This window comes from Thamnophis sirtalis, unplaced genomic scaffold (genome assembly GCF_051295495.1).
Source record: "Thamnophis sirtalis isolate CommonGarterSnake01/CBP01778 unplaced genomic scaffold, rThaSir2_p1.2 scaffold_2, whole genome shotgun sequence".
Taxonomy (NCBI): domain Eukaryota; kingdom Metazoa; phylum Chordata; class Lepidosauria; order Squamata; family Natricidae; genus Thamnophis; species Thamnophis sirtalis.
In genome coordinates this window covers 63,998,072-64,010,071 of record NW_028261382.1, presented here as the reverse complement: position 1 = coordinate 64,010,071, position 12,000 = coordinate 63,998,072, and the positions used below count along the sequence as shown (strand labels likewise).

Genomic DNA, 12,000 nt, shown 5'->3' with positions numbered 1-12,000 from the left:
GAAAGAAGGAAGGAAAAAGGAAAGAAAGAAAAGAAAGAAAAAAGAAAGGAGAAAAAGAAAGAAAAAGAGAGAAAGAAGGAAAGAAAGGAAGGAAGAAAGGAAGGAAGGGCAATAGCACTTAGACTTACTGCTTCTCAGTGCTTTACAGCCCTCTCTAAGCGGAAAGAAAGAAATTAAGAAAGAAAGAAGGAAGGAAGGAAGAAAGAAAAGAAAGAAAGAAAAGAAAGAAAAGAAAAAAAGAAAAAAAAGAGAAATGAGTCAATGGATGGAAACTTAGCAAGGAGAGAAGCAACCTAGAAATAATTTTCTCGACACAGTGAACAAGTCATCCGTGGAAGGTTGGTGCTCCAACATTGGAGGTTTTAAAGAAGAGACCGGAGAGCCTTTTTCTCTGGGATGGATTAGGTCTAAATCTGCTGCTTGTGCAGGGGGTTGGACTAGAGCAGTGTTTTTCAACCACTGTGCCGCGGCACACTAGTGTGCCGTGACATAGTGTAAGGTGTGCCGTGGGAAAAACACTTTATATATAGTCAATATAGGCACAGAGTTAAATTTTTTTAACATTTTCTAATGGTGGTGTGCCTCGTGATTTTTTTCATGAAAAAAGTGTGCCTTTGCACAAAAAGGTTGAAAAACACTGGACTAGAGGACCTCCAAGGTCCCTTCCAACTCTATTATTCTGTTCTGTTAGGTGAAGATGGCTTTCCAAAATGAAAGGATGCTTGTCTTCCTCCATCAGTCCAAGTGCAGGTACAAGATGTTGATTCACACCCCAATTATCTGCCTCCACCTCCAATTATCTCCTTTCTACACCTAAATAAACCTTTTGAAAGCTCGCTGTACCTGCTTCGAAACCAACAGCATCAGATATTTTGGGCTGGAGATGTTTTAAGACAAGCTAGGGATCATCGGTGATGGTGCAGAGACCCTGCAGAGACTCTCTGGCTCCCGGCCCATCTCCGAGCAGATGTCGCAAGGTGCATGACCTCATGAAGTTCCAGATGGCTTCTTTAGCTGGCTGAAAAGAAGCACGCCACCCAAATGAGTAGGCAAGGAAGGCTGGGGAAGCTTTGAAGGAGCCTCCCAGAAACTCCCAATGTCAACATAGTTTTCTTTTCCTTTAGTTTTGGGTTTTTTTAAAAACTCTTCGATCCAGCCTGTGGCTTGGAGATCTCCAAGTGGTTTCCCATCCAATAACCAGCCAACTCTGGCCCTGATTAGCTTGCTGAAAAAGCCAAGGTGAGCTAATTCAAACGCCAAGTACAGTATTCAGATAAGCAATTGCAAAGAAACTCTTCTTCCCCCTCCTCTTCCTCTCCTCCTTCCTCTTCTTTTTCTTCTCCTTCTCCTTCCCCCTCCTCTTCCTTTTTCTCATCTTCCTACTCTTCCCCTTCTTCTCCTCCTCTTCCTCCCATTCCCATTCTCCTTTTCTTTCTCCCTTTTCCTCCTCTTCCTCTTCTCTTGTTCATCTTCTTCCCTTATACTTTCTTTCCTCCCTTCCCCCTCCTTCCTCCTTTCTCTTCCTCTTCTTTCTCTTTTCTTCCCCTTTTCTCCTCCTCCCCGTCCTTTTTCTTTTTCCTATTCCTTTTTTCTTCTTTTCCCTCTATTCCTCTTTCCCTTTTTTCTTCCTTTTCTTTCTACTCTTCCTCTTCTTTTTCTTCTCTCTTCCCCCTCTCCTTTTCTTATTCCTCTTTTTCTTCATCCACTTCTACTTTCTGCTCCTCCCTTCCTCCTCCTCCTCTTTCTCCGCCTACTCTTTTTCTCCTCTTCCTCTTCTTTCTCTTTTCCTCCTCCCCTTCCCTCCTCTTCTTTCTCCTGTTCTTCTTTCTCTTTTCCTCCTCCCCTTCCCTCCTCCTTTCTCCTGTTCTTCTTCCTCTTTTTCTTCCTCCTCTTCTTTTTCCTCCTCCTCCTCCTCTTTCCCCTTCCCTCTTCTTCCTCCTCTTCCTCCTTTTCTTCTTCTCCCTCTCCTCCTCCCTTCCCCCTTTTCTTTCCCTTTTCTTCCTCCTCTTCCTCTTCTCCTCCTCCTCCCCCCTCTCCTTTTCTTTTTCCTCTTTTTTCTTCTCCTCCTCCTCCCCCTCCTCCCCCTCTCTCCTCTTCCTCCCTTCCCCCTCTCCTTTTCTTTTTCCTCTTTTTCTTCTCCTTCTCCCTCTTCCCCCCTCCTCTTTCTCCTCCCCTACCGCCCCCTTTCAGGAGGAGGCCTAAGACCAGAAGCTTTTGACTTGAAATGAATTTGCAGACACCAGACTGCAGGAAACGCTTTGAAGATCCATCTCAAAGCAGAAAAAAGGAAATAGCCCCCATTTTGCAAGGGGTGAGGGTGGTGTGTCTAACCCAGCTAAGCTTCCTTCTCCAACCACCCTTTTGCTAAGGCTCTCTTCTCAATGCCCCCCCCAACTCCTCCTCCATCCTAATCCTGCAACTGGATTTGGGAGGGTGGGGGGAATTAACTCAGCCAGGCTCCACTAGCTATGAGCAAGTCCCTGCTCCATTGTCTCTGGGCTACAGTGAGTAAGTATGAACAATACTACAAGGAGGATGAGGGGGGAACAGAGATGGCACCGCACCGAAGTGGACTGAATGCAGACTGGGGGTAGTGATGTTTGGCTGGGGAGGGGTCCCAAGACCCTCCCAATAACCAGTCAAGGAATTTGTCCTTCGTTCTAGTGTGATTGGACACACAAGGAATTTGTCTTCAGTGCATATGAGCTCTCAGTGAACATCAAAATACATTAATCAAGAATCAAAAGATACAACACTAAATAAGCAATCAAATCAGGTGGGGGTTTTGGATTGCTTTTAGAATTTAGAATAGAATACAGCTGGAAGAGACCTTGGAGGTCTTCTAGTCCAGCCCCCCCACCCCCGGTTCAAGCAGGAGATCCTACACCATCTCAGACAAGTGACTGTCCGTTCTCTTCTTAAAAACTCCCAGAGATGAAGCTCCCACAACTTCTGGAGGCAAGCTGTTCCACTGGTTAATTGTCCTCACTGTTAGGAAGTTTCTCCTCAATTCCAGGTTGCTTCTCTCTTTGATTAGTTTCCATCCATTGCTTCTTGTCTTGCCTTCTGGTGCTTTGGAGAAAGGACATTGGTCTTACCTGAACGTCTATTTTCTGATGGGAGGAGGGAATGGTCACACGTGGGTTTTAGAACAGCCTGATTGGTCCAAGGCTGAGAGGAAATCTATAAATACCGGTGCCTGTCCATTGCTGGCCCAGATTCTCGAACATGAACGGTACAACTGAAAAACAAGAAACAACACAACAAACCCCGGGAAATACCCCCCGGGCCCTCCCCTTGGCCCCAACAGACAGAACTCAGGGCGGGTTGTGACCATTCCCTCCTCCCATCAGAAAATAGACGTTCAGGTAAGACCAACGTCCTTTTTCCAGAGTGGGAGGAGGGAATGGTCACACGTGGGACATACCCAAGCTAAAGTCCCAGGGAGGGAGAACAGGAACTCTAGGGCCCAAGGGGAGCCTCAGCCGCCACCCCCTGTAGGACCCTACGACCGAAAGACGCGTCCCCCGACGCGAAAGCATCCAGACGATAATGCCGGATGAACGAGGTTGGAGTGGCCCAGGTAGCCGCCCGGCAGATGTCTTCAAACGGGGCCCTCGGGGCCCACGCTGCCGAGGTCGCCGCGCTCCTTGTAGAGTGCGCCATGATGCCTGACGGAATCGGCCGCCCTGAGGCCACGTAGGCCTCCGAGATGGCCTGACGCAGCCAACGGCCGATGGTAGCCGAGGACTCCCTCGAACCCAGAGCTCCAGGTAGGAAGGAGACGAACAAGGCCTCAGACTTGCGGAAATCCTTGGTCCGCCGGAGGTAGATCCGCAGGGCACGGCGGACATCCAGACGATGCCAAAGACGCTCCCTGTCAGTGGACGGACTCGGGCAGAAGTCGGGCAGGACGATCTCCTGAGCCCTGTGAAAGGGGGTATTTACTTTGGGGACGAATGCCGGGTCAAGGCGAAGGACCACTCTGTCCTGGTGAAAATGACAGAGGTCGTCCTTACAAGACAGGGCGCCCAGCTCGGATATACGTCGGGCGGAAGTGATGGCCACCAGGAAGACCACCTTCAGTGATAAGAAGCGCAAGTGCACCGAGCGGAGAGGTTCAAACGGAGCTTCCGTTAAGGCCTTGAGGACAAGCGGAAGATCCCAAGTGGGGAATCTATGAACGGGGAGAGGCCTGAGATTAGCCGCCCCCTTGAGGAACAGCTTGACCAGAGGAGACTGGGAAAGGGAAGAAGACCCCGCCCCCCCAAGACCGAGCCGCCACTTGGCGTCGCAAGGTGTTTTGCGAGAGCCCGTCCTCCAGGCCCTTCTGAAGGAAATCCAAGACGTTGGGAATGGTGGCTCTGTCGGGAGAGATGCCCTTGGGGGAGCACCAGCGGGCGAACGCCGCCCAGGTGGAGTTATAAATGCGGGTCGTCGAGGGGCGACGTGCCGCCTCGATGGTGCGAATGACCCCGGAAGATAGATGAGCCCCCCCTAGAAGCCGCCGTTCAAGAGCCAAACGGTCAGCTGAAGCCACTGAGGCTCTGGGTGAATCATGGCCCCCTGCCGTAAGACCACCTCCCCTTGCGGGATCCTCCACGGGGAAGTCACCGACAGCTGAACCAGGTCCGCAAACCAGGACCTCCTGGGCCAAAACGGGGCCACCAGAATGACCAAGGCCCCTTCCGTCACCACCTTCCTGATGGTCCCCGGGATGAGTGGAATGGGGGGAAAGGCATAGAGAAGGCCCGGGGGCCACCGGCTCCTGAGGGCATCCGTGCCCTCCGCCGAGCTGGATTGGAAACGGGTGAAGAAACGCGGGAGTTGTGTGTTCTCGGGAGACGCAAACAGGTCCACCCGGGGGGACCCGAACTGACGACAGATCTCCCGGAACAGCGACGGGTGGAGTTGCCACTCGCCGTTGTCCAGAGTTGCTCGACTGAGCCAGTCCGCCTGGACGTTGGAGAGTCCTGAGATGTGCTCCGCCACCAGAGACCGTAAGTGTTTCTCCGCCCACGACCCCAATCGCAGAGCCTCCAGCCAGAGGGCTCTCGAGTGGGTCCCGCCCTGACGATTGATGTGCGCCTTGGTGGCCACATTGTCCGTCAGGAGGAGAACGTGGCTCCCTTCCACCGAGGAGCGAAAGTGACTCAGGGCCAGACGCGCGGCCTTCAGTTCCAGCCAATTGATGTTGTGACGGAGGTCCGAGGCCGTCCATCTTCCCTGAGCCATCCGAGAGCCCACCAGGGCCCCCCACCCGAACATACTCGCGTCCGTGGTGACGGTCACCCTGCTCGGCTCCCAGAACAAACACCCCCGCTGGATGGCCGGGGAGAGCCACCACACCAGGGATGCACGGACCCCCGCCGAGATGCGGAGAGTCCGAAGGGAATTGCTCATTCGTCCCCTCTGATAGGGAATAAGCTCCCATTGAAGGGGCCGAAGATGGAGTCTGGCCCACGGGACAATCCCTATGCAAGAGACCATCTTGCCCAATAACTGCGACAGAGAGAGGATGGAAACGGAGCGCTTTGTGCGAACGCTCTCCGCCAGCCGACGAAGGCTGACCTGCCTCTCCTGAGACAGACGCACCTCCCCCAACTTGGAATCTATGACTGTCCCCAGATGCAGAATGCGAGTGGAGGGAGTGAGATGGCTCTTTTTGAAGTTTACCGAGAACCCCAGGTCCTGGAGGCTTTGAATGGTAATCCGAAGATCTGAAACGGCCTGAGACAGGGAGCCCGCCTGAAGCAAGACATCGTCTAAATAACATTGGAGGCGGACCGGGACCGATCTCAGATGGGCCGCCAGAGCAGCCAGGACCTTTGTGAAGGTCCTCGGGGCCGAGGCCAGGCCAAAGGGAAGAGCCCTGTACTGGTAATGGTGGGACCTGTGGGAGAACCTCAAGAACCGGCGATGAGCGGGCAGGATGGGAATGTGAAGATAGGCCTCCGTGAGATCCACGGAGGCCAGGAAATCGCCTTTCCTGATGCCCTGAAGGATGGACTTGAGCGATGACATTTTGAACCGCCTGTAGACCAGAAACCTGTTCAGGCGCTTGAGGTCTAGAATTGCTCTCCAACCCCCCGTGCTCTTCGGGACCACGAAGAGATTTGAGTAGTGGCCCCGGCCCCGTTCCCCTGCGGGAACCGCCTCCACCGCTTGGATTTCGAGGAGGTGGGCGATCGCCTGACTCATCAGGCGGCGGCGCTCTCGACTCCGGGATGGAGGGAACGACCGAAAGAGATTTGTAGGAGTGGAGAGAAATTCTAACCTGAGCCCGTAACGAACCGTGGCTCGGACCCAGGCGTCCGACGTGATGTCGTCCCACCGGTCCGCATAAAGAGCGAGGTGGCCGCCGATGGGATGACTCGGGTTCGAGTCACTTCCCCCTGTGGAAGGGACGGCCGCCTCCCCCCCGAAAGGGCCGCCGAGCCTGGCCCTGGAATCGGCTCCTGTCCTGGAAGGGCTGCCCCAAGAACTGCCTGTCAGAAGAGAAAGAAGAGAAGCGCTGGTTATAGCCGAAGCTAGGAGCCCTATACCGCTGCCTACGGAAGGGACGTGACTTGTTCTCGGCCTTCTTAGCCGTGGAGGGGAGGACCTTCTTCTTATCCTTATCCTCCACGAGGATGCGAGTAAGGGCCTCCCCGAAGAGATCGGGCCCTTTGAAGGGGGCAGCCGCCAAATCCCATTTCGCTTTGTTGTCCATTTGCCAATGGCGCAACCATAGGAGCCTACAGGAGGTGACCGAGGTGGCCAGGGCGCTAGAAGCAAACTTGACCGTATCCAAGGTCGCGTCAGCTGAGAACTGACACGCTGACAGAATCTTGACCAGATCCTGATGGATCCGGTCTTCCTGTATGGGAATGCGTGCCTGCAGCTTCTTGAGCCACATGACTGTGGCACGATTAAAGTACGAAGCTGAAGCCGCCGCCTTAATGGCCCACGCTGTGGCGTTGAAGTTCTTCCGCAAAGTAAGCTCTGCGCGCTTATCCTCCGGCTTCAACTTATCTGCCGCATCGCCCGACACCACCGGGGAGGAGGACACCAATGCGGCCACAGGGATGTCAACCATCGGGAGCTGAATGGCCTGAGCAAAGGTTTGCTCCATGTTATAATGCCGACGGTCGGTACTGCCTGGAGAAGAGAAATTAGAAGGTTTAGCCCACTGGTCGGTCAGAACCTCTAGGAACAAGGGAGGGGCAGGGATCTCTTCCTTGTTGGTGGCCGTGGCAGAGAACATGACCATGTCGGGATCCCTTGGGGGGGGCACAGAAGGATCCCCAGTTCCGACCTTGGTGGTGTGCCTCGCCTTATCCAAGAGAACTTTAAACAAGGCGGGCATAAATAGGACCTTAGAAGAAGGTTCCTCCGAAACAGTGGTATTCTCATCATCTGAGAATCCCATCTCCTGGGGTAACTCCCCCCCCCCAGGAAGGAAGTCTCACTGATCATGGAAGGGGAGGAAGCCCGAAACTGAGCCCTGTTCAGCCCCCCATGCCTAGAGTAAAGAGAGCCTTTGTCCCGCTGGGCAATGCCCCGAGTGATGGCTGCAGAAATAAGCCTCTTAATCCCTTCAGGGAGATTATCCAGATCCTCCACATCCCCATAAGTAGAAGCAGGGCCCTGAGGGGCCAACCTTTGGGGGGAAGAAGGGCCTCTGGACGTGCCCTCCAGAGGATCATCTATGGGGGATGGAGAACGCCCCCTCCTGGAGAAGGCCCGCGACCTACCAGGAGAGCTGCATGAAGAAGCCGGGCTAAAACCTCTAAGTAGAGACCTTTCTGAAATGGGCCTAACAGGGGACCTGGATCTGTCCCTAGATAAAGACTTGGAGGACTGGGCCTGTCTTTCTGCCCTGGCAAAGGTCCTTTCCAGCGCCCTATGGCGAGCTGCCTCATCCCTAGAGACAGAACTGGAGGGGTGCCTTGAAGAAAGGGGTCTCTGAGGGGGAGCCCTCCCCCCCACCTCCTGATCCAAGGCCTCCTCACTCCCAGTAGGGCCTGCCCCCTGCCCCTGGGGAATCTCCGCTCCCTCGTCCATGCCCCACTCACGTGTCCGACGAAAGGAGCAGGAATCGGCCTCCAAAGTCCCACCTGAGACCAGGGCCTGAAGCCTGTGGGGAGACCTAGGCCAAGGCCTCTCACTAGGCCGCACTAGGCCCGTCGATAAGGGCCAGGCCTCAAGCACGTGGCAGCCTCCAAAATGGCCGCCGGAACTCCGTGTGTGGGAGAAAAGGGCTGGAAATAATCACCAGCAGCCCAGCCAGGCTTTTCTAGCCAGCGTTACTTTAAAATGAGCAGGGAGAGCCACACGCTCTCCTCCCCCTGCTCTGTCTCCCCGGCAACACAAACAAAAGAAGCCTGCAGCGAGGCCCCTCTGGAGCGATCTGCTCGCTGGAGCCTCGAGTCTTCAAAGTTTCACTTTAACTTTCCTGCTGCAAAAACAGTCGCTTCAAGGCAGTTTGAATGAAGCAGTTTGAATGGAGCTCGCACCCCCGCACCCCCGGGGACGGGCAAAGGCTCCTGGCCTGCGGGGGGGAGACTAGTGCCCCACTGGGCCCTCCCCCAGCCACCCGAGGCAGAGATCTGTCCCTTGGGGCCGCAGCAGATCAATTTAGAATTTAAAAGGATTTAAAGTGCCCAATTAGCCAAATAGGAATCAGATTGAATAGAACTCACCCAAAAGGAGAAAACAAACAGAAACCTATCAAACTACTCTACAGCTTGGACCAGGCTGAGAGAGAATCTGGGCCAGCAATGGACAGGCACCGGTATTTATAGATTTCCTCTCAGCCTTGGACCAATCAGGCTGTGATAAAACCCACGTGTGACCATTCCCTCCTCCCATTCTGGAAAATAGGTTGACCCCCTTCTTTTTTGCCATACACTCTTGAATATTGGAACACAGCTATCATGTCACCCTTAATCCTCCAATCCATCTTCATCTGATGAAGACCAACTGGGCACCAAGGAACCTTTCTCCTGTAGGAAGTTAGCACCCACCCTTCTCCTAGGAAAATGAAATATTTTAGCAAATATTAAAAGGGCAGAATATTTTCCCCTAAAAGGGAGGCAGAAAAATCAGGGGGCCCCCACACCTTTATCAATGGGGCATTAAGGCCTGAGCCAGTCTATTCTACATAACAAAGATCAACCTCCTTCAGGCAGAGCCATAGTAGGAATTGCCCAAAGCCTTTTCATTACTTCATCACCCAGCAAGAGTCAACCAAGCCTGCGACTCAGGACAGCCTACTGCATGGCCCCTGACAACCAATCAGAATACAAGCTCTAATTCAAAAGCCCAAGAGAGGGCATAAAACCAGGGCACGCTCAGCATCTCTTCCTCTCCCCCCCCCCCAAGGATCTCAAACCATGCGATCCTGTCCATCATCAATAAACCTTCTTTCCAAGCAACTTCTCCAAGCCTCCAGATGCACCTCAACCTATTACATCTATGACGCCACCTGGATGGCCTTCCACACCTGATGCGACAGTCACGGTACTGTCCCGACCTCGGCGTCGGTCCCGGCGATCTTGGATTTCCTCCAGTAAGGACTGGACTCTGGGCTTTCCATCAACACCCTAAAAAGGCAAGTGGCGGTTCTCATATCTCCATCATTGGAGACCCTCTCTCACCATCCTTTAGTGACTCGATTTCTCAGTGGAGCGGCCAACATCAGCCCTCCCGTGGTGCACAGATTCCCCACTTGGGACCTGGCAGAGTTCTGGACGCTCTCACTAAATCCCCCTTGGAACCGCTTCACACCAGCTGCATGAGGCATCTGTCCCTCAAGGTTGCCTTTTTGGTGGCAATTACCTCTGCGCGACGCATCTTGGAAATTGCACCCTGTCCACTAGACGAGTCCTTTGTATTTTCCATGAGGACAGGGCGGTGCTTCGTCTTGACCCAGCTTTCATCCCGAAGGTCAAGAACAGATTTCACGTGGCCCAGGAGATCGTCCTCCTCCATTGTTGTCCTTCCCCTGCACACGGACTTGAGCGCCAATGGCACAAGCTGGACGGGCGCCGCGCCCTCCACATCTACCTCTCTAGAACTGCTTCCTTTCAGCGCTCGGAGGCCTTGTTTGTTTCTTTTCATCAAACTAACATGGGTGCCAAAGACTCTTCCAGGTCTGCCAGATGTTGGATCAGGTCCTGCCTCCCCCTCCACACGTGACAGCGCATTCAACATGAAGCATGGCCACCTTGACAGCGTGGTCTGCACAAGCTTCCATCGAGGAAATCTGCAAGGTGGCCACATGGTCTTCACCATCTCTATTTGTAAACCATTACAGATATGCGTCATCAGACGCTGCCTTTGGCAGGAAGGAACTCCAACAAGTCAGAAGTGGACAATCAGCCTCAGGCCAGTCATCCACCCACCCTTAACATTATGGACAAGCCTTGGTATGTCCGATTCTGGCTGCTGTCTCCACCAACTGGGGAGAATGGGCGTTGGTCCTTACCTGATACACCCTTTCTCTGGGCGGTGGAGGCAGCAGCCAGCCCCATCTCTTAGCCGGTGTCTTTTCCTCTACTTGGAACTGAACCCATATGAACATTTCTTTCCGACACTACAACATCCACAGGGCCATCGTAATCCATAAAGACCATTGCTCATTCCTTACGGGTAGCTCACATCCCACAAAAGACCCCAGGTCCAGCTGTTGCATTCTTACTTCCTTGCTTAACTGAAAAAAGAAACCTCTCCTTTCTTTTCGACTTCCTTCCTTCCCATTTTTTTTTCTCAGGCAACAGAGAGTAACCCCATACAATAATTTCTGGCTATTCTCTCTCACAGATCAAGTGGGAGAACTGGAAAGGAAGGTGGGAGCCATGAGGTGAGAGAGGTTTGCATTTGTTTAAGCTGTGTTTCCCCCACCCCACCCCACCCCGGCCCAAAAACCTCTAGCAAATATCTCACCAAAACAGGTTTGCTTCTGGTAAAAAGCTCTTAAGCGAAAACAGGTGAGTGGAACAACAGCAATTCCAGGATGCTTAAAATAGGAGCTAAAAGAAATTCACATGTTCAGGTTGGCTTTACATAATGATACCTAGAGGGGGTAAGAAGCAGAAGATGGGATGAGGAAGTAGTAAAATTCTTACAGATGTAAAAGGAAGAGAAAGAACGTCGGTCTTACCTGAACGTGTCTTTTCAGGGGAAGAGAGGGAGTGGTCACGTGTGGGTATTCTCACAGCCTGATTGGTCCAAAGACTGAGAGTAAACTTCTTAAATACTCCTTCCTTCTACTCCTGCCCAGTTTCCTCGAAGTCAAACGATGGTACTGAAAATAAACACAACCAACAACAAACCCCCCGGGAACCACCTGACCTTCCCTTTGGCCAAAACTACCTAAGAAGGGCGGGTCGTGACCACTCCCTCTCTTCCCCTGAAAAGACACGTTCAGGTAAGACCAACATTCTTTTTCCAGTGGAAGAGAGGGAGTGGTCATGTATGGGACATACCCAAGCTGAGTCCCAGGGGGGGGGGGGGGAAACAACAACTACGGCCCAAGGGGCATATCAACTGCCACCCTCTGTAGGACCCTCCGACCAAAGGAAGCATCTGCCGAGACGAACGCATCCAGACGATAATGACAGATGAAAGGCGTAGGAGACGCCCAGGTAGCCGCCCAACAAATGTCCTCAAAGGGAGCCCTAGTGGCCCAGGCCACCGGGGTCGCGGCACTCCTGGTGGAATGGGCCATTATTCCCGATGGGACAGGACGCCCCGCCGCCCCATAGGCCTCTACGATAGCCTGGCGTAGCCAAGGGCCGATGGTAGCCGAAGACACCCTGGCTCCCAATGTCCCAGGTTGGAACGAGACAAACAAAGCTCAGACCGGCGGACCCCCGCTGTCCACTGGAGATAAATTTGCAAAGCGCGATGGACATCCAAACGGTGCCAGAGCAGGGACGTGCAGTCAGGGGAGGCAGGGGCATCACCACTGTCATCCTGAAAAGAAAAAAATTAAAAGGAAAAAGGCTGAGGTAG

At 53.2% G+C, this 12,000-nt stretch overlaps 1 protein-coding gene across 1 annotated transcript; it reads right to left on the bottom strand.

Annotated features, from left to right (window-relative positions):
• Nucleotides 1-898: 898 nt before the first annotated feature.
• LOC148048890 (uncharacterized) lies at nucleotides 899-9,975 on the bottom strand. The gene is made up of 4 exons (XM_087703489.1): nucleotides 9,823-9,975; nucleotides 9,456-9,587; nucleotides 5,350-7,005; nucleotides 899-1,018 (listed from the first exon to the last, which is right to left on the bottom strand). The coding sequence occupies exons 1-4, from the start codon at nucleotides 9,973-9,975 to the stop codon at nucleotides 899-901; spliced, it is 2,061 nt and encodes a 686-aa protein (XP_087559615.1).
• Nucleotides 9,976-12,000: the final 2,025 nt, after the last annotated feature.

Excerpts from the sequence above, each read along its gene's own strand:
- LOC148048890 (XM_087703489.1), bottom strand. The coding sequence starts at position 9,975 with ATGGAGGAGGACGATCTCCTGGGCCACGTGAAATCTGTTCTTGACCTT. Across the intron at positions 9,588-9,822 it reads CCAAGATGCGTCGCGCAGAG|GGTGTTGATGGAAAGCCCAG; the intron begins GTAATTGCCACC and ends TTGCCTTTTTAG. Across the intron at positions 1,019-5,349 it reads CGGGGGTCCGTGCATCCCTG|CCAGCTAAAGAAGCCATCTG; the intron begins GTGTGGTGGCTC and ends GCTTCTTTTCAG.